The sequence below is a fragment of the Podarcis tiliguerta genome, assembly GCF_965153285.1.
Source record: "Podarcis tiliguerta genome assembly, chromosome: 1".
NCBI classification, from domain to species: domain Eukaryota; kingdom Metazoa; phylum Chordata; class Lepidosauria; order Squamata; family Lacertidae; genus Podarcis; species Podarcis tiliguerta.
Window position 1 is genome coordinate 25,789,006 of NC_139534.1, and position 25,211 is coordinate 25,814,216.

A 25,211-nucleotide genomic window follows, 5' to 3' on the forward strand; every position below is an offset into this window, starting at 1 on the left:
AGTCTTGCAAATAAAAGTTCATAGAATAGGAGGCAGGCATGGAATTTGAGCTGACTTAGAAGATTGGCGAGAATGTTTAAAGAGACACAAAAAGAACTAGATTTTCAGACACCGTTGTATGGAAAGCCTACCACAAACCTGACTTATTTTTAAAGTAAAGGCCTGAGTTTTGAGATCCAAAAAGCTGAGGGGATGCCTTCCTTGCATCATATTATGTTTCACCTCTTTATATCTATAAAAAAAATGAGTGCAAGGCACTTTAGAAGAATTAAAAACCATAGGATGCTATCCAACTAAGTTCTGCTCAGATTAGAATAATTGAAATTAATGGGCCTAAAATTAGTCCTGCCCATTAATTTCAGTGGATCTACTCTGAGTATGACTAACATTAGATACAGCCCATTATCACTGTATTACAGGACACAGAAATCTGTACAACTTTTAACTTAAAAACACTAGCCAGCATCCCTCTCATTGTTATGCTGCACAGGCCTTCTCTATACTGCAGAGGTTTTTGTTTTTTTGCAATTATTGGAGTAACAGAGGTTTCCTTTGAAGGGCAGATCCACACAATACATTTAAAGCGCATTGAACACACATGGCTTCCATCAAAAAATCCTGAGAACTGTAGTTTGTTAAGGGTGCTGGGTATTGGAGCTATGGTTCTCAAGATTCTTTCCAGCGGGCAGGAAGTCATGAAAGCCTGAAATGTGCCTTGGATGTGCTTTGTATGTAGGCTGTGGATCTGCCCTCAGGTTTCAGCCCTGAGAACTCCACCTGCCCAGGTACTGAATGAAAAGGCAGAAATCAGTTGAGTCTTAAAAGGGGACCTCTCCCTGTGATTTCTGAAGATGTTTTCATCTTGATCTTTCGCAGCACAACATTAGAGCTTACCCAACAACGGTGGTATTCAACCAGTCTCACACTCACGAATACGAGGGGCATCACTCCTCTGAGCAGATCCTGGAGTTTATTGAGGTAACTGTTGAATTTTGTGAACTTTCTGTTGCTCCACTAAAAGTTGTCGTTGGGTGTTTGAGTTCCTGAATGGAAGTTTGAAGGAAACCTACCATACTGACCATAGCGGATAGTTCGAAGAAGGTTTCAACCCTGTATGTGGTAGCTGTGGAAAAAGAGATCCAGTGTGGTGTAGTGGTTAAGAGCCGTCGACTCGTAATCTGGGGAACCGGGTTCGCGTCTCCACTCCTCCACATGCAGCTGCTGGGTGACCTTGGGCTAGTCACACTTCTCTGAAGTCTCTCAGCTCCACTCACCTCACAGAGTGTTTGTTGTGGGGGAGGAAGGGAAAGGAGAATGTTAGCCACTTTGAGACTCCTTCGGGTAGTGATAAGGCGGGATATCAAATCCAAACTCTTCTTCTTCAAATTACATGCTAGGGAACATCAGGAAAGGAATTGGAAAGAAAACTTTGGAATATTGTGTACAGTTCTGGCCGTACTTCAGAAAGGATAGTGTAGAGTTGAAAAAGGTTCATTGCAGAAGCTGGGTCATATAACCTCAGTCAACTTGTTCATATCCCATGATTTTGTAAGCCATTCTCGGTATCTGATTTGTTTTCCCAGTGCTTGCCTTTAGCCAGGGGTGGGGAACCTTTTTTTCCTTGTCCAAGAGATTTGGGGAGGGTACATGCCGGTGATGGACAGGGTCAAAAAGTAGTTGGACCTGAAACCAAAAGTAGAGTTCTTCATCAGCAGGTCGAACGCTGGGTTTCATCAATTAAAAATTCTCAACTCAGTTAAAACAGATGGCAGTTACAGAAATACGGCAATCGTGTGTGTGTGTGTGTGTGTGTGTGTGTGTGTGTGTACTATAAACAAATTGCATATGACTTTACACAACTTGAACTGTTCCTTCTATAAATTCTGAGAGCAGACGAAGTGAGCCTTCCTCCTTTCTGTGCCTTAGGATCTCATGAACCCGTCAGTAGTTTCTCTCACACCTGAGACCTTCAGTGACTTGGTGAAGAAAAAGAAGGCTAACGAAATCTGGATGGTTGATTTCTATGCTCCGTGGTGTGGTCCTTGCCAAGCCTTAATGCCTGAATGGAAGAGGATGGCCAGGGTAAAACCAAGCAATCAGTTCTTTTCAGTGCCCAGTGTCAATCATGCTCATCTGATCACTAAATGCTTAGTTCCTTGTTCATTTTCATTTTGAGATATTGAGACACACATACCCCTAGCATGCATACCAAAGATCAGTACAGGATGTTTATTTTAAAAGTGGAGGGGTCTTTTATTGCACCAAGTTTTGCAAATATAATTGAATAATTGTTTCTCTGTTTCAGTTGCTGAATGGACTAGTTTCAGTTGGTAGCGTGGACTGCCAAAAATATTTCTCCCTTTGTCATCAAGAAAACATTCAAGGTTATCCTGAAATAAGACTTTTCCCGCAAAAATCAGCTTCATCTTATCAGTACTAGTGAGTAATGCAAGTGGCTTGGATTTGTTCTTAAATACTTACTGAAAACCATGCGTATTATGTGACTTACTAGTGCCATGGATCTGATAATCAGACTAGACTAAATCAGGAGTTCCCTCGGTGCCACAATCTGACAATTAAATATCATTCTCCCCCCTCCCCTTTTTAAGGTTTAATCTATTAGAAACTACAAGTTATAACCTAGAGAGGTGTATTTTTTATTATCATAAGGTGTTCTTTACTTATTTATTTAAAATTGACTTTTTACTCACCTGATTTTATATTTTTTTTATTTATAGCCAGAATTGTTAATTTTTCAATTATATTTAATAATTTACCATTATATTTTCCCCGAGAACATTATTGATACAAATATTAGATTTCTTCCAAAAGCATGTATGAATTAATATTGTCTTGCACTCCAGTTATTACAATAAGCAGCAGAAGTATTGCCACCCTTTCTAGCTTGCCTGACGCTAAGGATACTTGTTCATCTGACCCTTAAAGCGATATCCCAAATAACCCATTTTTTAACGTAGATGTTTCCAAGTATTTCCAGTTCCACGCTATAATCATGTAGGCTGCCGTTAAAAGATGGGTAACCATTTCTTGATCTCCCGGGGCAATTGTGTCTTCAGTTTACCCAAATAATATATGTGTTTAGGAGTATTTAGACCCACCCCTTATTAACTGTAGTTCTCTATATAGTCATACCTTGGAAGTCAAACAGAAACTGTTCCGGAAGTCTGTTTGACTTCCAAAATGTTCAGAAACCAAAGCGCAGCTTCTGATTGGCTGTAGGAAGCTCCTGCAGCCAATTGGAAGCCGCAGAAGCCCCACCAGACGTTCAGGTTCCAAAGAATGTTTGCAAACCGGAACACTCACTTCCAGGTTTGCGGCGTTCGGGAGCCAAAACATCTGCATACCAAGGCGTTCAGGATCCAAGGTACGACTGTATAGTCAATGGGCTCATTTGATAATTGATATCCTATCATCTTTATTTTTTCTAATATTGGTGTGTCACTCCGTAGGGTCTTGGGTGTTTTAAAGCTGTTTTGTTTTGGTTACAGTATGTCATTTCCTGCCAACGGAATTATTTCTGTGGAGGAAAGCATGCACGAAATCTCATGCCAAATTTGAAATGGAATTCATTGTTGTGCTATGACATATGTTCCACCTGAGCAAGCATTTCACCTTGCCAGATAGTCTCCCCTCCTCTTCCTCCTCGGCCTATGCACTGTCCTGGGGGTTCCCCTGACCCCAGTTCCAGAGTCTATTTGCAGGGGGTGTTACATGGGGTGGGAAATAGCATCGTGCAAGTGGAAGTCCCTGCGCGGGGCTTCCCCTGGCAGTGCCCATGAGTTGAATCCTGTCCCGTGTGGGGGAAATCTGTCAGCTGAAATAGAGAATCCAGTGCCCAGCTAAATATCATGATCTTTGGGTGGGCACTGTGTGAACCCAGTGAACAGAAAGTGCACTACAGAGGTGTTGCCTCTTTCTGCCCATTTTGATTTTTTTTCTTTCTGTTTTTAACAGTAGCTACAACGGCTGGAACAGAGATGCACATTCGCTGAGAAGATGGGCGCTAGGGTGAGTGCTTTCCTCAAAACGTTATTCACAGTGTACTTTTCCCAGGGGGGTGGGACTGACTCACATAGAATAATCGATGGAGGGGGCTGTAGGGCCATGCAGATTAGCCTCACCATCGCCATCCCCACCATCTATGCTGTTGCACTGACTGCCTCACTTTTGGATTGTGTTGAAGGCTGTATGCATGAAGGCCCTATTTATGGACACCAGGGGAGAACCTATTCAATAGGTCCTCCTCCACTCAGGTGTTGATGCCAACAGTGAATAGAAGACACAAACAGGACCTTCCTGGTGACAGGCCACTAGTTTTGGGAGGAGTAGCTTGTGTGACTCTGAAATCCCAAGTCCCTTGTTTTCTTTTTCCCTTTTCAAAGGTATTTACCTCGGGTGTCCCTGGATCTGACACCCCAGAGCTTCACCGACAAAGTTCTGAACGGGAAAGAGCATTGGGTCGTCGACTTTTATGCTCCCTGGTGCGGCCCTTGCCAAAATTTTGCTCCGGAATTTGAGATCCTAGCTAAGGTAAACGGCCTAATCTCCCTGCAATGGCAAGTCACTGTCGGTTCAGTGCTCTCCTTTTCCTCCCAAGCTGTTTTCGATGCATTGCGGCCATGTTGGCCCCTGCGCACATGCCTAGAGTTGCCATATTCCCCAAAGTGAAAATCTGGGCAAAGTTGTTGAGCTTTTTTCTTCCTCTTGGATTAATATTAGTATTTTCTGAATGATTCGCCGAAAATCTGCCCAGACACAAAATGGCTGCCTGATTCCTGGACGTATCTGGGAAAACTCGGATGTGTTGCAGTCCTACACATGCCCAGTGAGGCCTTCTGTGGCACCTGAAGGGTTTTCTCCCTCCACTGAAATTAAGCCTTGAGAGAAACATTCTACTGCAGCCCACAGAAGACGTTGTGTGTGCTTGGTTGTGGTCTTTGGTGGCTGGGACATTGTCTCCAGTTTGTGCACAGGTTCGTGGGCTTCAAAACCTTGACAGCCCCTGCCTTGTGGATTTCACATCCCCTTATTCAGAGCTTCTCACTAGTGAAACTAGTTGCCAATCGTGGAAGCAGATGTGAGTGGGGACTTCCTTTTTTTTTTAGCAATAGGTTTTAACTCCTGTCTCCTCCTCCTCCTCAATTTTTAAGGCTGTTAAAGGGAAAGTGAAAGCTGGGAAAGTTGACTGCCAGGCATACGCGCAGACGTGTCAATCTGCTGGCATCAGAGCCTATCCAACAGTGAAGTTTTATCCTTACCAAGGAGCAAAGGTAAAGGCACAGAAATCTCCATCGTGTCAACTATGAGGCGGGGAGGGGTGCAGTTCTGTCGTGGAGCACATGCTATGCACGCAAGAAGGCGTGTATTTTGGGAGTCATTTTGGAGTCTCCTTTGTCCATGGAGGTGCAGGTCAATTTTGTGTCCTGGGCTCTACCAGCTCGATCTGGTACGCCGGCTGAGACCTTACCTCTGTGTTTGTTTGTTTTTGTTTCATTTTAAGAAAAATGCATTTGGGGAGCACATAGACAGCCATGATGCAAAAGCCATAGCGGAACTCCTGATGGAGAAAGTAGAAGATATTAAGAAAAAGAGGAAAAAATCTTCCAGAAAGAAGGTGAGATTCCGCCCCCGCCCCGGTTGAATTTGACACAGATATTTTAGCATCTTTCTCCTCTGGCTATTTGTGTTCATGAGTTGCACCCAATGGTAGATTTGTTGCGATTGGTTCTGATCATGCTATGCAGGGGAACCTGATTTAAAAAATAAATTCTCCTACCCACTGTGTCACCTCCCCAAAAGATGATCCTGAGAACTAAGGAGACTATCTGGAACAGTATGTGGGATATGGGATGAAGGGGACAGTAGATGGGGAGGGGGAAATCAGTGGCTGTCAGTTGCCTCTGCCTTATCGGAGTGAAAACACAAAGCTACTGTCAGAGACAAACTCTGAAATTCGGTGTGCAGCAGCTATATCACCCCTTCTCTTGCATTTGTGTTTGCCGGGACAGAAGCATTTCAAATGCTTCTAGGGATCCGCTGCAATTTACAAGAGATATTTTGATGCTGAATGACTATGTGCTGTGGTAGCCAAGTAGCTAAATTGCAATATCGGTCTACCACAGGGTACAATCATACCTCGGAAGACAAACAGAATCCGTTCCGGAAGTCCATTCAAATTCCTAAACATTTGGGAACCAAGGCGCAGCTTCCAGTTGGCTGCAGGAAGCTCCGGCAGCCAATTGGAAGCCACGGAAGCCACAGCGGACTTTCAAGTTCCAAAGAATGTTTGCAAACCGGAACACTCACTTCCGGGTTTGCGGTGTTCCGGAGCCAAAACATTTGCCTCGCAAGGCGTTCAAATTCTGAGGTACGACTGTATTTGGTAGCTGACTCCTCCCTTCCGTGGTTGGTAGTATAGTATCACCTGCAACATCTTGAGGAAAGGTGGAATCAATGTCATGGTATTGGATCCAAAGGAGTAAAATGAATTTGGAGATACCCATACTGGTGGGTTATTTTACTTTGTGGCTGTACAGTGGTACCTCTTGTTACGGATTTAATTTATTTCGGGGTTCCATGTGCACCCCAAAAAATCCATAACTAGAGGCGCCGCTTCTGCGTACATGCGCGGCACGATGGAGCGTTTCTGCGCATGCGCGAGCAGCGAAACCTGGACCTATACACTTCCGGGTTTGCCGCAGCCGTAACCCGAAGATTCCGTAACCTGGAGGTTATGCAACACGAGATACCACTGTACAAAATTCAGACCTTCTTCAAGAAAATATATGAAATATCTTGCTTATCTGGCACGGCATGGCAGTGGAGGCAAATTATTCTAATATTCCCAAGACCATCCTTTATGACAGCCTCTCCCAAGCTGGTGCTCTCTAGATTTTGTTGGGCTATGACTCTCAGCCTGCAAAGCTGGTGGTCAGGGATGGTAGGAATTGCAGTCCAAGACTCTTGGGTTGGCAAAACTTGCTTTGCACAAACATGAAAGGAACATTTGTCTGTATTTTATTGCATCATTTTTATCTATTTTCCTCCCTCTCTTTGCTCCTTTCCAACAATCAGGATGAGCTCTGAGCCGCAGAATGAATTCAGACTGAAGCAGTGACAATGGAAGTATTAGATCATGCCTCCGCGAAGAGGAAAAAGGAGAACATCAGGCTTCGTGGACACGGCTTTTATCTCCTCGAATGCTGCAAGAATGTTATGAAGCTGCCCAAGTGCTCATCTGGAACAGGGGAAGAGACGCTTGTTCCATGAGTGATATCCTCACTGGGAGCTTTTCTTTTCTGGTTTTGGACTTGAGACTTGATCAGTAGTGGAGGAACTGTAGGTTTTCCCCCTGCCCCTTCTCCCATTCAGTCCTCCCAACCTTTGTCTACAAAACAGTCTTTTCTTGTGCTGAAAAAGAACACTATAATTTCCACTTGTGGAACTGAAGGTATATAGACTACTCAGCAGCACAGAAACACTAAAACAGCTGTCTCTCTCTTTTCTTCCCGTGGGAAGAAAAATTGTGGTCTGAACAACTATTTTACCTCTGGTTATTGTAGTTAGTGAGCTTTATCCAGAATTCACTGGCTGTTAACATAGGAGTTGGAAGAAGTCCGTTCTTCTTAGCCCACCTACATTCTAGAATGTTCCGCATTACGTCCCGGTTTCTAAGCCGCTTTTGAAGAGTGCTCAAACGGTCGTGAGCAATCACAATCGCTTCAGTGCTTGGCAGTCAAAGGGTGGAAGGGGCCTTGTCTGCGTTGGCTCCCCACTTGCGGTCTGCCAGTTGCATGTGCTAAGCTGTCGTGTGCAGGTTTTGACTTTGGAAACACCCTGGCAAATGCTCAGAAGAGCAATGTGCTTCTGTTTGTATTTTGTGACGTACAGGCAACTGTAACCAGAAGGTGGCAGTGTGTGCACAAGATTGCTTGCTATGGACTGCAGCAGCTGAGAGCCGGCCCAAGCAAGACATTCTTCACTGGCCACCTTAGTGGGGTAGGAGAGCTGAAAATAACGCCAATATACCGTATTTTTTGCTCTATAGGACGCACTGTTTCCCCTTCAGAAATGAAGGGGAAATGTGTGTGCGTCCTATGGAGCGAAGACGCCATAGCCCCGCAACCCTCTCCCGGCTGGAGAGGTGACGCGCGGCTATGGCAGGAGCCTCTATAGCCGCGCGTCACCTCTCCAGCTGGGAGAGCGCGCGCGGGGCTAAAGAAGCCATAGCCCTGCGACCCAGCTGGACGCGTGACTATGGCAGCAGCCTCTCCGCTGCCCTTTCCGCTGCTCCCTGACCTGCTCTTTGGGGCTGGTGGTGGGCTTCCCCCCAACAGCCCCAAAGAGCAGGTCGAAAGGAACCTGAAGCCTGGAGAGCGAGAGGGGTCAGTGTACACTGACCCCTCTCGCTCTCCAGGCTTCCAAGGTAGCCGCCTGAATGCACCTTAAACGGCACCTTGTTTTAGAGCGGGAAAACAAGAGGGGGAAAGTTCTCCCCCTCTCTGCGCGGCGCCTCCTGCCGCTTCGCTGAAGGGATGCTGGGCAGAGAGGGGGAGATTTTTTTTTGTTGTTCTCCCCCCTCTAAAACAAAGTGTGTCCTATTGTCCAGTGTGTCCTATGGTGCGAATAATACGGTATGTCACACCTGGCAACTAATGCCCTTTGGTTTCAGATAGTACATGGGCAGATGAGTCTCAAAAGCCTGAGACACAAATTTTCATGGCCCTCTAGCAGCTATGGCGGCTTATTTACGAGACGTGACGTACCATACTTTTCTGTGTTTAAGACTATGGGTTTCTTTCATTTAAAAATCATGTTCAGAATTAGGGGTTGTCTTATACACGGGTAGTGCATTGTGGGGCAGTGGGATTGGTTGCTGCCGTGAGTTGAAGATTGTTATTGGTGGCTGCTGCAAGAGCTGTTGTTGATTGGCTGTTGCTGCGGCAATTGGGCGTGTGATTAGCTGCTTCTTTCAGTGATTAAAAAAGGCTCAACAACTCTGCCCTCCCCCCCCCCCAAAAAAAGCTCAACAACTGTTGGCAATCCTTCCCCAATAAAGCTCAACAATTTCAGGGACCCCCCCCCCCATTTTCTTAATTTTGAGTCCCCCAAAATAGTGTTATACACAGGGGCGTGTTGTTATACACGGAAAAGTACGGTATTTAGCGTTAACTCTGGAAGTATGCACTTGATTCTGACCAAACTAAACTTCCTGATGTATATTTTGTTCTAATGGGCTTAGTTTGGACAGAATCAAATCTACACTCCCAGAGTTGACGCTCAATACTTTACTTCTGGTAAATGAGCTTTTTTTCCCCCCTCCAGCTTTTCTACCCCACTACCTAAGTTGATTTCAGTCGGACTCAATTCCTAGTAAACATGATTGTAAAATGCAGCCGAAGCTTCTCCCACATCCAAGCAGATAAGACGTTGAGTTGCACCATCGCGATTTTCCACAGAATTAAAAGTACAATTTTTATTTTTATTTGAGTCACAGGAAATGTTGTTTGATTTTAAAGCAGGGCACTCGAGTCACTGTTGGAGGCATAAACGTAAGGAGAAACTGCTGGATGCAGTCAGAGAGCCCAGCTAGTTTAGCATCCTCTTCTCACAGTGGCCAACCAGATGATGCTCCTGCAGTTTTGAGCAACCGGCTTCATCTGTTTGGATGCCAGCCTGCTCCCAGCCCTTTGAACAGGGTTGTAAAACATAACTACTGGCTTTCTTCTTCTTCTTTTCTATTTTCAGTATTCCAAGTGCCTTCTGAACATTGTTCTGCTCAGTGATGAAAGCGCCAAAGCAAATTAAAGACTGGCAGAAGTTTTCACAGTGCATTTGATGACTGTGCCTGTGAAAAGTTTGCGCCATGAAAAATGTGCTAGTCTTCTAAGCTTTCTCACTAGATTGTCCATATGAGGTTGGCGTGGGGGGGGGGAGGGCCTTGAGGCAGTCACCTTAATAAGTAACAAATACATTAGAGTGGATCTAGAATTACCTTTCTGTTTGCGGAAAGGACGGAGAGCCATGCAGTTCCAGGGAATGTGCCAACCCTCCAGTGCAAACCAAGGATGGGCTAGGGCGAGATACGGCAGATTCTGGAAAAAATAAGGGAGCACTTATGAGCAGACATTTGCTCCTATTTCATTGATTTCAATGGGTCTACTCCTGAGTATGCCTTCATTATATATCATCTCTAGGAGTCAACCTAATGTAACACACACACACACACACACACACACCAATGTTGGTGCTTGCCAATGTCTTATATTGTTTTTCTGTATTAGTACAGGGTGAGTCTTTTCAGAACATGTGTACTCTGTATCCACGGGGCATCTTTTAAAGGACTCGCCCTGTATCTGTACTGTACTGCCCCCAATTTTTATTTCAAAATCTCATGCTGGGAATTTGGAATAATAACCTTCCTCTCCCTAAAGACTGGGCATCTAGAATATTGTTTTGGGATTTTTTTAAGGTGGATATTCTTTGCAACCGCTCACTTTTATGAGTGGCTACAGTTTTTTCCTGTGTGTTTATGTAAGAATTATTCTGCACCTGCGGAGAACAGGTTTCATTTTTCAGCAGAAAGACACTTCCATAAACCACAATTATTTGGTGAAGCCTGCGTGTTCAAGTGCCCAGAGTAATTAGCTCAGCTATGAATACATTTCTGTTACTGAATCACCAGCTGTTTCCCCCCCCTCCCTCTAAAGCTAAGAACATCAGAATTATAATTTAGTAACACAGGGAGTTACTAAACCTTCTGGTTCTTCCCGTTAGCAGATGCAAGAACACTGGAGTGGATAGGATCGGAACACAGTATTCCTTTTGAAAATATCACAGCCGTAGATGCTGCTGTGTCAGTTTCAACTGCAATCTAATTACGTCTTGAACTTTTATACTATGGTAATAAATGGTTTCATCCAGTACATTGTCCTCCTCTTAAGCTTTCATGTTGTGGTTCTGGGTTCAAGACCTTTAAATTCCGTTTTCCAAACCTCTAAACAAACTCTGAACAAGCAAGTAGCATCCAAAAAAAAAAAGGAAACCAATGTTAAATGATGTCTACATTAGATTCCCATTCTATATTTTCTTTTTCGTTTCCCTAGCTGAAGAGACAAGTCACTTTCAAATGGAACAGTCGTCTCAACTGGACCAGAACCATATTCGTTTATAATAGCTCCTGTAGTCAACATGGGAATGTGCAAGGAGGAGAAATAATAATAAATGCTGTACTGTTATGCTCAGCCAACTTCTCCAGATAAGACAACAATTATCTCGGTTGGGTTTCCTTCAAAAGGTGGTTACTGCAAGACTTTGGCATTTTGTCATATTTGAGTCTATTTACAAGCATATGGGTTAAGCATGGGGGGGGGTGCAGCTTAAACACACCAGCAAACCTGAATGCCATTGCTCCCATATTACATTGAGAGAGAGAGAGAGAGAGAGAGAGAGAGAGAGAGAGAGAGAGAGAGAATCCTAAGTTATCCAGATCCAAAACAGATCCCTGTGGCAGCGGAAACATGAAAATAAACACAAATATTCTGCTAAGGAACAGAAGCAAAATGTTCTTTAAAAAGAACTGACTGAGGTGTTTGATCCTTTCTCTAGAGTTAAGATAACCAACCAAAACATTGCAACTGCTGTTGTCTTAGAAGCTCGTTTCAAGGCAAAGACTGTGCAGAAATCCAGGAATGAATGCAATCCTCTCCAACAGGCTTCCCAGCCAAAGAAATCCAAGGCTTCCTTCTGTGCAAGGACAAATGCTCTCCAAAGCCAAACTCCTGGGGCAGATGTTCTAGTCAGATGTGCTGCTGAAGTCAGGCATCTGATGCATTTCCAACAAAAACAGGTACAGGAGGACAGTTTTTATTACATTTGCTCATCACGTTTTGCCTTGGTTGCAACAATGCAGTGCAAAGGCTGGTTTTGAAATGGTTTGCCAGCATCATGTGGACCACTGAAGCTTTAAATAGCACAGTTGTGTTGACTTTCTTCACCAAATAATTCTATTCTAAGTTGTGTTGACTTTCTTCACTAAATAATTCTATTCTAAGTTGTGTTGACTTTCTTCACTAAATAATTCCTTATTTAAAACCCATTAGTCACCCACAATTAATGAAATTAGTATGCCAGCATAACTTGCTAGTGCAAATAAAACTAGGGTGTCCTACCTTACAGAAGGGTTGTCTGGTCAAAGTCTGGTGAGTTAGGGGCATTGGTGTTAATACCTGAGCAGGCACACGGGTCTCCTCCCTTTCTTCTCCACTAGGGTAAGATGTACTTTTGTTTCCAGAACAATAATCTTTTCTAAATGGACATCTATACATGTAAATTAGGATATGCAAATTTCATGCAAATCTTTGTCCTATTTCTTGGCAATGTATCTGTGGTCACCCAAATTAGAAAGCTCATCCTGTGATACTTTGAGGGCATAGAGGTCAGGCTTTTTGAATCCTGGCTTGTAAGTGCACCAACACTTTGAAGGAGAAAGACGCAGCATGGACAGAAATTGCTATATCACTGTATGTGACATAGGCTGGCTCAAAGGTTTTCATTTGCTGCCCTGGGTCAGGTGTGTTAAAACCCTCCTTTTGCTACATAAGCATTCACCAAACCACATGGCGCATTAACGGAGCAAGACGACTGTGAGACTCTCCCCCCCCCCCCCCCATTTTGAATGTGTTACAAATTGTGGTGTTTTTTTTACTTCTTGCCGTTATGACTGCACCTACAGTGCATAGCCAACCTTTCAGGACCGGCAAAGATATTTGAAATTTTAAGGAAGCGCCGTGAGCACCGTCTCAAAATGGCTGCTTCAGGGTATGGTGTAACACAAAATGGCTGCTACATCTCGAAAAGCAGAATATGAGGCAAGGCGACAAGACTGTGTGGGCATGCCCCCTCTATCAATTGTCCCACCAAGGTGAGGGGGAAGCATAAAAGGTAAAGGTACCCCTGCCCATACGGGCCAGTTGTGTCCGACTCTAGGGTTGTGTGCCCATCTCACTTAAGAGGCCGAGGGGAAGCGCTGTCCGGAGACACTTCCAGGTCACGTGGCCAGCGTGACATCGCTGCTCTGGCAAGCCAGCACCAGCGCAGCACACGGAAACGCCGTTTACCTTCCCGGTATAAAGCGGTAAATATTTATCTACTTGCACTTAGGGGTGCTTTCGAACTGCTAGGTGGGCAGGAGCTGGGACCAAAAGATGGGAGCTCACCCCGCCGCAGGGATTCGAACCACCGACCATGCGATCGGCAAGTCCTAGGCGCTGAGGTTTTACCCACAGTGCCACTTATGGCAAATAAGGTTGCCATATTTCAAAAAGTTAAAACCAGGACTTGCCTAATATCCAGCACCACCTTTCAGCAGTCCTAGGGAAGCACCAACATCAGCCACTGCCAAACTTGGATATGGAGAACTGTTTGCCCCTCTCCTCTGTTTAAAGCAGAGGGAAGGGTAGGTTTCCAGTCCTGGCACCAAATAAATGTGAGCATGTTTTTAGTGTAGAAGAGACTGAGCTCAGAGATATGGAAAAGTGATCATGCATTTACTATATTGGCTATGTCTGCATATCACAGTAAGCTACAAACCACAGTTTGCTGTGTAAGATCTGTGTGTACCTGCATTCAAGGGTGCTGACCTGCCCCCCACACTGCAGGGCACATCACATGATGCGTCACATTAGATGTCTTGTTATGCGTCCCACCCCCATGTGTCTCTTGTGCGCTGGACTGGGGTGTGCAGGCGTCCCACTGCCATGATGCCGGTGCTCATGCACCAGGTGGGAAATGGGGACATCAGGCGGGGAGGAGAAGGCGGAGTGGAGCCACAGGATTTTGGGGGAACCCAGCCCCTTTCTTGAAAAAGTTTGGGGGGGCTGAAGACCCCTCAGCCCCCACCACTTGGCACACCTGCCTTCATTGCCCCTCGCAACAGAGGCAACACAATTCTTGCCTTAGCATTACACCTGAAGCAGAGATCATGGCTTTTTCCACTTCAACCCCCCCCCCCCATACAATCTGTAGCCAAGGTTGGTCCTTAGTTTACTAACCATGGTTGATTTGCTAAGCAAGTGTTCTGATTGGTTTCCTGCATGGAAACAACTAAGGTTTAATTACCATGGCACACCAGCTGGGAAGACGGATGCCATCCGGGACATATAAATTGAATAAATAATCATTATTATCTAGTTTTCCCATTTGGAAGGAAGTCTTCAGGATAAGCAAGGCCCGTGGTTTCTTTGATCTGATGGAAATGTGTCTCCATAACACAGAGAACCCGCATTTTGTACAACCAGGGATTGCATAATGAGATTTCTATATTTTTATCTTTGCAAGCTCTATTATTGCTGCTGTGACAGGGAATAATAAATCCTTATATCTGGAGAGCAATACACACACACACATAGACACAGTATATCTAAAAGACAGACAAGCCCTTGTCATCTACGGATGTAATCTTCAAGCATTTACTACATACAGAATAGCTTTCCTGAAGTTCCATAGAAGCTCATGGCACGGCTCCAGAGTGAGTCATTTGCAGATATCGAAAACATTTGCAGATAGGTATAGCTGGAAGCTAAACAGGGCTACGAGGATAAACCTCTTTGCTGTATAGAATAAAAAAGAGATTACATAAGAGTCAACCAATTCCTGAAGGCTTATTAAAATACAACATTTGGCATTTAGCATGACACAGCACTGAGGAAATGTTTGCAATTTAGACAAATTCTTACTTTTTACAGACCTGAGATTAGAGACTCTTAAATTGTACTCCAAGCATAACAGAAAGCTCCGGGCACGCTGAACTTCATCAGTATGGACCTACCATTATAATGTAAACTGATATCGTCAGTGCTGTTGCAGTCAGTAAATTCTGCTCCTGCCACTTTAGATAAATTTTACCCAAATTAACATGATTTCTATGTGGTTTTAACTTACCTTTGGGAGGCCTCATAATTAGTCTCAGCTGGTAGCACTTAATGGCAGGCAACCTGAACTCCAGCAGCTGCTTTGCTTGTTCAGCCTTGGACAAGAACCTTAATTAGCAGCGAGGTTTTAGGTGCAGTTTTCCGCTGCTGACCGTTTCCCCCTTACTCTCCTCTTGAATGTTTTTGGGCTTTGAGACTGCAGTTCCCGTTATGATCCAGAGGAAGAGACTTGGGTGCCAGAGCAGAGTACATTTTCATAGGGCAATAGCTAAGTCATACTTAGAGTAGACCTACGGAAATCAGTGAGTCTCTTCTGAATATGGTTATTGATGAGAGTAATCCATTAGCTTTGTAAAATCAAACAGATCCTGTGGTTCCAAGAAACCTAGAGGTAATAGGATTTGGAAGGGGCTAGGTGCAATTTTAGTAACAAATTTGGCATATAACAACATTTACTATTTACTGCAGAGCAAGTGGGACATAATGGTTGGAGGACCAGGCACAGACTGTAGAGACCCCAGTTCAAATCCTTGATTGGACCATGACAGTCACTGAGTGTCAGGGATTGCGTTCAAGAGGGCAAGATGGAGGAGGAGGAATGGTGGAGATCACCCACACACTTCTCCTGGTGCTGCAGGAGAAGAGGGAGACAGCCTTGATTGACAGCAGGGCTTTGGGGGGTTTGAGGAAAGTCACAGCTCAGAGAGAGAAGTGAACAGAAAAGTTGAGAAGTGCTAGAAGAAAGGGGGGAGAACTGTGGTTGGGCAGCCACATGACACGTTGTCACTGGAAAGTATTTCTGATCCCCCTTCTCCCAGAATGTGACGTTTGTTAGGAATGAAGGACTCAAAGACATTTGACCATGACTGGCCACTGTAAGGGAAGATGCTGTTACTAGGGAAGAGGAGGGAGGAGCCCAGATTGGAGCAACGCCATTGTTAAGGCTTGTTGCGTTCTTTTGTCTCTCGCTTATTAGGATTGAATAAAACTCATTAAAAAGGACTCTACCTTGTTTTCTCTGCTTTTGCTGCAGCCAGAGGAGGATAAGCTTTCCCGAAGCCTTGACACTGGGTAACCTTAAACCACCATCCCCTCTTGTTCTCTTTTTCACCTCAGGTCGTTGGGATGATATAATGGGATGGGTTCTATCCATCCACGTATGCCAACCCAGTGGCGTAGCGTGGGTTGTCAGCACCCGGGGCAAGGCAAGTAATTTGCGCCCCCTAACCCATGGATTTACGCCCCCTAACCCTAACCCCCAGATGTTGCGCCCGGTGCGGCTGGCCTCCCCTGCACCCCCCACGCTACGCCACTGTGCCAACCTGAGGACCTTGGAGGACAGGTGGGATATTATAAAGCGAGGAAAACATTTGTATAGTGCTTTTTTGAATGGTCAAAGTCTTTTCGCATCCAATAGTTTAGAGCTGGATATAGCAGCACTGACCAATGCTTTATGTTGCCTCACATTATGAACAAATATACCAGTCAAAAGAAATGCACACTTTTTGCTGCCTTCCTTGACCTATCAGCAGCTTTCGACTCAATTAACCACAACAGATTGTGGGAGAAACTCTCAAATGCCAATATAGACGATTATTATTAATTCGGGAAGTATATCGTGGCACTGAAGCAAGAGTTAGAGCGGGTGCGAGAGGATGCCTGTTGGAAGCGTTCAAGACATCAAAAGGTGTGAAACAAGGCTGCATACTAGCCCCTACACTTTTTGACATAAATAGTCATCCAGATGATAGATTACAAAACCCCATCATCCCTGGTCATTGGGGCTGATGAGAGCTGGCGTCCAACAACTTCTGAAGAGACACAAGTTCCCCATTTCATGGCATAAATTAGCTATATAGGCATAGAGGCCTATATAGGAGCAGCCCCAGCCATGTCATCATTCCCTTATCCATTTCCCTTTTTACAGGCTTGCAGAAATGGCAGCCTAACTTATGCCTGCCCAAGCCAACAATAGGAACATTGTTTTAAAAATAGACGGCTCTCTAAACGTTTAAGGCATGCTCCAAACATATTTAAAATCCAGATGCTGTGGCTTGATGAGAGTGGTATGTATAAACTTTCAAGCTTGGAGTAATCCTCATTATTAGGAGTCATTTCCCGCCCTGATCCCGGGGTTTCAAAAGTGCAACTTGAAGGCATTTGGGACTAATTGGCTGCTTCACGATAGAGACTGTTTCTACCAGGCATTTCAAAGGATATATCCCTGAATTACAAAAAAATGGGGGGGGGACAAAAAACACTAGCAGACTGCAGGAAAGAGTCCAATCTCCTTGGGATCGGGGTTTTCGCTTGCTGGAAAACAAAGAGCACTACAATGAAGAGATCTGCATTTGGAACAACATAAAAATCTCCCTGTGAAATGAAAACAGCCATCTTGTGCTAAACTGAAAAAAAGTGAGAATTCTGTATGAGGAAGGGAAGACCATGGCCAAAGTCATTATGCTGTGGGTGGGAAACCTCCAGCCTTCCAGATGTTGCTGAACTTGTTGTTGTTGTTTAGTCGTTTAGTCGTGTCCAACTCTTCGTGACCCCATGGACCAGAGCACGCCAGACACTCCTGTCTTCCACTGCCTTCCGGAGTTTGGTCAAACTCATGCTGGTAGCTTCGAGAACACTGTCCAACCATCTCCTCCTCTGTCGTCCCCTTCTCCTTGTGCCCTCCACCTTTCCCAAGATCCGGGTCTTTTCCAGGGAGTGTTCTCTTCTCATGAGGTGGCCAAAGTATTGGAGTCTCAGCTTCACAATCTGTCCTTCCAGTGAGCACTCAGGGCTGATTTCCTTAAGAATGCAACATCTGTAGTCTCCGCATTTTTCCTTTATAAAGCCCAGTGCCCAGAATCTGTTTGGCACACTGCTTTGTGAGGAGGTGGCTACACCTCCCAAGATTCTTTCAAGGGTGGAGAACAGCTTTTAAAAGTATGGTGTATGCACAACTTAGACTCTCCTCCCCAGAGGGGAGGGGAGGGGTTGTGGACGGGAGCTCCAACCCCGCCCACGCAGGGGCGGGAGCCCCCGCTCCTTCCGGCTTACCTGGCCGGCGCCTCACGCCCAGGAGGCGGCTCCCACCTGGAGCCGCCCGTAGAGGGGGCGTGCCTGGCTCAGATATATACCGGCGCCGGCCCCCTCCTCGGCCTCTTTTCCACGCGCCGCTCCGAGAGTCACCCACCCTCCACTCCCTCTAGCTCAGGGTCTTAAGTTTTTCTTCTGGCCTTGCTATGGACCTTAGGTTGGTCGCCCGGTTGTCTGGGGGCCTGGTAGGAGTTTTTCCTGTTGGCATTAGGCCTATGGGTTTTTTCGCCTACCTCGTAGCAACCGTCACAACTTTTTTGTGGTATTGGTGGGTAGGTTAGGCATTGGATTGGGGTGTTATGCTGTGTGGGAAGGCTAGGTGTGGCCATCGCCTACGCCTTCAATTTGGGTATTCCGTTAAAGGAATCCGGCGGTCATGTATCCTGTCCGATGCCTGCTTGGCTGGAGGCCATGGCACGACCCCCGGTGACATCAGGGGGGAGCCTATAGTTGGATAGGCATCAACTGGCTCCATCTACCCTACTGATGATTCAACCCCTCTGCTGTGGTCATCCAATGCCTAAGCCAATACCTGTTCATTGCAGTAACCAATAAAGTTGTGGCCTTTTCCTTGCCCATAAACCTTATACCACGTGTCCTTGAGTGTTTATTTCCACCTCATGGGGGGTTGGGGTCCTCATACCACAATTGAAAGATATGCTGCTGTTCCCACTCACCCAAGCACAGGAGGTCTGAATACAAATGGGTGGTCCAGGCATATGGGACTCCGAGATGGGCAAGCTGCAGGGCAGTCTCTCTGGATGTTGCAAACCCAATAATAAGGCCATGATTTGGGATGTCAACCGTAAAGGGCTTAGTCCTCGTGCTATTTTACCCAAAGGGATATACGGTAATAGGAATTTATCGTTTATGCAAAAGCAGCATCCTGCTCGTTATCCGCAGAGACTCTTGTTGCATATTTGCTCCCTGAAGTAATTGTAACCAGATGTGGGGAAAGGTTGTGGTTTTAATCAGGCATCTTCTGCGTCCCCCTGGACCCAATCACACCCATGTCTCTGTGTCTGTGCTATATGACAAAATATCACTGTTTCCACAGTTCACTGACGTATGGTCCAAGTTGGCTGTCACATGCATTTTTATCAGCTGATTTCAGCCCATCTGCATTTGTCGTAACATATTTTTATTTTTTTCCAGCCACACGAGTTTTAAGATATATCGGGGGCTGGGGGTGTCCACATATGAACGATGTGCTCCCAGACCTGTTTTATAGAGAAAAGGAACCCATGTCTGAAAGAAGCCCTGAACTGAAAGCTATAGAATAGGACAGTAGCATATGTTCTGAAAAATCCTCAGCAAGTCTTCTCAGTATTGAGGCCTGCATGAGCCTTGCTAGGTGGAGACATCACCTGATCCGGCAGGTGTATTATGTGCAAGCTCCATGTTAGAGGCAATGTGCCACGGAGTATCAGCAGCCCTTGAGGAACCATCATTTGGGTTCCATGATGGGAGAAAATTGGGTTAGACATGTAAGGCAATAAATCTTCTTGTCCGGGACACCTAAATTATTACTCTTTCAAAGTCTGATGGGAAAGCAGCTGTGGTTCTCAACCTGTGTGTCCCCAGATGTTGTTGAACTACAACTGCTATCACCCCTAGCTAGCAAGGCCAGAGCTCAGGGATGATGGGAGTTGTAGTCCAACATCTGGGGACCCACAGGTTGAGAACCACTGCTCTATAGAGTGCCATTATCCACTGTCCTCCTTCATCAGCTGTGGTGTGATGGTCCCCAGAAGGGTTTGGCAGCAAGTGAAAGACAGATAACAGGACTAGAGAAGAAGAGTGTCCTCTCCTCTCATTTCTGTTTCAGTAGCACCCCAAAGATGCTTGAACATGCTCATTCTCCCCCACCCACCACCACCTGAAGAGCCCTAACCGAGTTGAGTCTGTTCTGAATGGCTAGATCTTGGATGTGGCCTTTCCAGGGTCTATCGCCTGCTGTTATTCCACTGGCAAATAATGAGTCCTGGCAAGCGAAACGAATTATGAAGACTGCGGACATGTTCCAGCCAGGCATAAACATTCAAGGAGAGGACAAAGCAATGCTGGTGAGGGGCGTGGCCCGTGAGAAGTGGGTGTGGCCTCAGAAGAGTCTCGAGGGGCAGAGAGGCCTGTGATGCCACAAGGCTCCTTGGAGTTGGCTTGTTTCTTGCTGCAACAGAGCAGCACAACTAGCGTAGCTAGCTGGGGGGGTGGGACACACTGGGTGCTTGGCTGGCTGTTGGGCAGCACAGTGGCTGCTGGGCATTGTGGGGTGGGCTTTCAAGCAGCAGGGAAGCTGGAGGTCAGCGCTGGGCGTGTTGGTCATTGCAGGAGGTGGAGCCACTGCCCATCTCTCAAAAAGCCATCTACAGAATTTTGGCAGCTCCTCTAAATAAAGCTCAACCAGGCATCGGTGGGGGTTCCTATGCCACTTCAAGTACCCTTCAGGGAATTCATTTCCAGCAGAAGGCACCGTCGCTATTAGTGAAAAGGCTGACAGTTTGTAACATAAATGTTTTTATTTTCTGCTAAAATATTTGTTTTGTTTTAGTTCAGTATTCTACTGATATTTCCGTACTTTAATATAAAAATAATAATAATAATAATAGGAAGAGGCAGAATTACTTTTTTCCCCAACTATTGGCACCATTACGGAAAGCTTAAAGGATGCGACGATCGGAACTGAAATATGTCAAAAAGCTATTAAAATGTATGTTTCCTGCAAGCGGGTGGGGAATGAAAGTCAGGATAAAGTCTCTGTTCACTGAGAAACGTGGCATGGTGCTTGGCCATAATTTTCATAGCAGTGGCCGCTATTCAGTTATGCATCTCCAATGCTGACCATCGAACGCTGCTGTTGAATGGAGCCGCTGAAACACAATCAGAACTACAATGTGGAAATGACACAGTGCAGGTTTCTGCCCCAAAGGAGGCCTGGTGAAGATAGTCTACTCCTGTGGCTCCACAACAAAAGAAGGGGCAGGGGGAGCAGGTTTAACATAACTTCTGGCAAGACTTCACAATTCTATAAACCTTTCCCACAAGGATTAAGACATTCAGAAACGGGTCCTCTGTGCGGCATTTGTCATGGTTAACGTTTTAAAGCTAGACTTAATGTGAGTGGTTTATTGAAGAGGAATCGACATTTAACAGGCCTACTCCAATAGGTACGGGTAGCTCTTGGTATAATCTCTTTGTATAATCCTTCTTTTCCATACTGCCAACAAGGGTTTTAACAGGCTGAGGGGGTGGGAGGGTGAACTCTTAATGGGTAACAGAACCTCCCCCTTGCTCAGATTAATTACAAAACGCAGAAAATGTTATGCCATGTTTGGTCCAACGTTCTTTTGCCCACTTGGCTAAACTTGCAAATCATCTTGTCTTTGCTTTTGAAATTTTGACTGTTAACCCTCACAGTTGCCAAGTCATGTATACATTTGGCCCTTTTGTTTTTCAAACCCAGGAAATTTCAGGATCTGAGTGTCTGTGTGACTGTGACCCAGTTCAGATGATTTCGCCAACTCCCAAATATAGGTGCCGAGCGCAGTAGGGGAACTAAAATGCACCCTACGGCCCAGATCTCAGTGGCACAAAGGACTGAATCACACAGTTTCTCCCCAGCCTGGAATGATATACACTTGGGGCCTGCACATGCTGAATTTCAGACGCATAAGCCCTATGTAAATAATTTGCAGCAAGCTGGGGCATCTCACCAGTGTGCCTGGTGAGAGGGCATATAAGGCACAATCTCACTCCTTTACTGCACTACAGAAAAGGTAATCTGACCCAACCCTGTGTCGCTGTTTCCATTCCAGACCTCTGCGGTGACCTACCCTTGGTTTACGCATAGAAGACAATGCATGAACGCATCAAGTCCCTCTGCTGAAAAGAATGGGGCAACTTGAATATTGCATGGGTTCAGAGCACATAAACAGATTCAGTTGACTATGGACAAACGGTGGCTCTGGCACCTGCTAACCGTGTCACATTTGCCTTTTTTTTTTCAAAAAAGAAAAAAAACACACCACTCTCATAGAAATGGTCCACAGATATTCGTGAGGATAATATACCAAAAAAATAAAATAACAAATTCTGCGTGTCTATACTCCTACAAATACAAGGGGCCGGAAAACACAAGAAGAAGATAAAACTAATCTGGACTACAACATGGTCTCATAGTAAACAATAGAATACAACGTGCAATAGTGCAATTTCTTCTTTGCTGCTCCAACAAGGCAAGTCTTTTAATTTATAGAAGTCCATGGACTGTTATTATTTTTTTCCTGACACGTGACATTTCTGCATCTAGTTGTGCCTTTGCCGCGGGTTGGCGCTTCTGCTGGATTTTTGAGCAGAATCGCTTTGTCCAGGTTCGTTTCTGCCCTTCCCAGGATGGCGGAGTTTCTGATCCCAGCGCTGAAAAATAAGAACAAACAAACATCTATTTTAAAAACATCGCTACAAAGCTCATGGAGGAGGTCCTGATGCAGATTTCGCCTCCTTCTAAGAGTTTGCTTGAGCTTGATCCCTCCCTCTTTCTCAATATTGCTGTATCCTTTACAATGGCGTATCATTCCTATTAATATTTTGATCTCCAAGGAAACATACATGCCTATTTTTAGAAATGTTGGCCGCCTCCATGCATTGCTATGTCAGCATTTACGTCAATACTAGTTCTACCAAATAATGTCCGACTTTCCCTTTAAAATCACAATTCTATAGTAAAACAAAAAAGGAATAATTCCTTGCCAAAACAACTGCAGCTGCATTTGCCCTCTCCCCTCAAAAAAATACGTGCTGCTTCTCATCTTTTGAATAAAAACAATTCAGACTATGCTTAAATGCTAACAAAAAACATTTTATATCTCTGTGTGAAGGTGAACTGCTTTGATATTTCATTTTTTATTAAAAGGGACATCCCAGTGAGAATATGTCTATCTAGTGTCTCTCTTGTTAGAATTCCTACTCTTGAGTAGAGCGAGCGCCTGACATTTCTGGTCTAGCACATGAAGTTCTGGATCCACATTGTAAAAGTGGAAGAGCAGCCCTGTGGGTTCTTAGTACTGAAACAACTGTTTTAAAAACTGCGAATAGATCTCACCTATACTTTTGCTTATATAAACATAATAAGAGTGTATATTTTTATAGTTGCAGATGGGTGGGCGTCACATTCATCTTTTGCTGAAAATCTGCCCAGACTGACTCTCCACCAAGCAATTGGTTAATTAGCGACCATCACATAATGTTCTGGGTTTGCACATAACACAAAACCATAAGTTATTAAGCTATGCTTTGTTAAATTGGCTTAGTATGTTTCACTACCAAAAAGCCACAATTTGCTTTTTGCTACCAAAAAGCCACAATCTGAAATCATGATTTGTTGTTGACTTTATAAACCTCGGTTTACTTCAACTATGGCTGGGTGTTCTGGGTGAACATAGCACCCTTCCTTAATCATTGTTGACCACCTCACCTCAGATGCTCCCCACAACTGCAAAGGAATGAGGCAAGAGCCGCTGAAAAACAAAACAAACTTGGGAGAAATGAACCAGGGTTTGCCTTGTGTTGCAGTTTGTGGGACAAATCATGCACTGAGAACTGTGCCTTGTTATACTGAGTGGGTGGGGAAACACCATGAAGATATTTATCACCATGGTGAGTGTAATGTTTTGTTGGAATCTTAGTTTGGAAAAAGTGTGTGCTAAAACTGCCCCTGGATTTTTTTATAGTATAAACATCCTTTGAGGTGGGATACTGTCGGGCAGGATAGGACTGAAAGGGCAGTTGTTTGAGTTACAGTGGTACCTCAGGTTAAATACTTAATTCGTCCGGAGGTCTGTACTTAACCTGAAACTGTTCTTAACCTGAAGCACCACTTTAGCTAATGGGGCCTCCTGCTGCTGCCGCACCGCCGGAGCACGATTTCTGTTCTCATCCTGAAGCAAAGTTCTTAACCTGAAGCACTATTTCTGGGTTAGCGGAGTCTTTAACCTGAAGCGTATGTAACCTGAGGTACCACTGTATTTGAAATATGTGTCCATTACCTATTCAGTGTAAGGTGGCTTACAAAAAAAGTGTGACATAATAAAAACAGCAATGTATACAAGAGATAACCATAAAATTAGCAACAAAATAATTTAAATGCAGCTGCAGTCAAATGCACCATAAAACATGCCAAAGTGACAATATTATAGATATGTAATAGATATAGATATTATAGATAGATAGATGATAGATACATAGATAGATAGATATACATTCAGCCTTTTGTTTTATTTCCACTCTAAATTGGAACTCATCTTCACTTGGTTTGGCCATGCTATCCATGGCCTCCAGATGTGAGTGGACTCCAGCTTCCATCAGCCCCCAGCTAGCACAGGGATAGAGGAGCTGGAGTCCGTTCCCACCTCTGGTGTAATGCAAAACAACAGCAACAGCTGCAGTTTTAATTAACTGCATCAAGTTGGTTCCCACTATTTTGAACCAAAGGTGGCTCTAATAATTGAAGAAGATGACAGTTTGAGATGCAAAAACAGAGGCAGTATTTTGTACTGTATGCTTCGGTCTGCATCTGACGAAGAAGAAGCAACAAAATGTGCAATGTGCGTCTGACGAAGAAGAAGCAACAAAATGTGCAATGAAGACCACGCACCTTATAACAATCTGACCCAATAATAAGTCATAATAAAAATGTAACTTTAAAAATAAACAACTTATATCAATTAAAGTAGTATTTTAAAAAAAGACCCAATCCATTAGAATACAATAAAATTAAATATCAGCAAATAATGATGAAATAGAAATTCACTCTTAACAATTACAATGCATAATTACTAAACTATAATCTAAATAAATAAATAAATGTCTGTCATTAAGGTGCTACAAGGCTCCTTGTTCTTTTTGATGCAACAGCCTAACACAACGACACCTTTGGGTATTACCTCTTTGTTTGTCTAACTACTGTGTTTAAACCCCAAACCCTGCCCCAAATCTATTTCGGGGGTAGGGGGTGGTGGAAGAGGTAGCAATTCCGTTTTCGTTATATGCACCAGCCTATTTAAACCACAGCAAGTGGTCCAGCTCGGACTGAGGTTGTTGCATGATTTGTACACACAAGAATGTTTGTAAGATTAGCCCCAGGGGTGTTATTAGAAACACAAGAAAACAAGA

At 44.6% G+C, this 25,211-nt stretch overlaps 2 protein-coding genes and 1 long non-coding RNA gene across 5 annotated transcripts in view; 1 reads left to right on the forward strand and 2 right to left on the reverse strand.

Moving 5' to 3' along the window:
- Positions 1-7,456, forward strand: part of DNAJC10 (DnaJ heat shock protein family (Hsp40) member C10) — a 28,622-nt gene extending 21,166 nt beyond the window's left edge. For both annotated transcript variants that reach the window (XM_083408083.1, XM_083408084.1), the window contains exons 16-23: positions 877-978; positions 1,927-2,082; positions 2,306-2,439; positions 3,976-4,029; positions 4,404-4,551; positions 5,172-5,291; positions 5,522-5,635; positions 7,096-7,456. In XM_083408083.1, the coding sequence (XP_083264209.1) occupies positions 877-978; positions 1,927-2,082; positions 2,306-2,439; positions 3,976-4,029; positions 4,404-4,551; positions 5,172-5,291; positions 5,522-5,635; positions 7,096-7,107 (840 nt within the window). In that variant the 3' untranslated portion in view covers positions 7,108-7,456. The remainder of the gene's footprint in view (positions 1-876; positions 979-1,926; positions 2,083-2,305; positions 2,440-3,975; positions 4,030-4,403; positions 4,552-5,171; positions 5,292-5,521; positions 5,636-7,095) is intronic.
- A 2,036-nt stretch (positions 7,457-9,492) lies between these two features.
- On the reverse strand, positions 9,493-12,673 carry LOC310683694. The gene is made up of 2 exons (XR_014514495.1): positions 12,094-12,673; positions 9,493-12,026 (listed from the first exon to the last, which is right to left on the reverse strand). It is a non-coding gene; the product is annotated as an uncharacterized lncRNA (long non-coding RNA).
- A 7,868-nt stretch (positions 12,674-20,541) lies between these two features.
- Positions 20,542-25,211, reverse strand: part of FRZB (frizzled related protein) — a 33,176-nt gene continuing 28,506 nt past the window's right edge. For both annotated transcript variants that reach the window (XM_083413158.1, XM_083413159.1), the window contains one exon: positions 20,542-22,457. In XM_083413158.1, the coding sequence (XP_083269284.1) occupies positions 22,347-22,457 (111 nt within the window). In that variant the 3' untranslated portion in view covers positions 20,542-22,346. The remainder of the gene's footprint in view (positions 22,458-25,211) is intronic.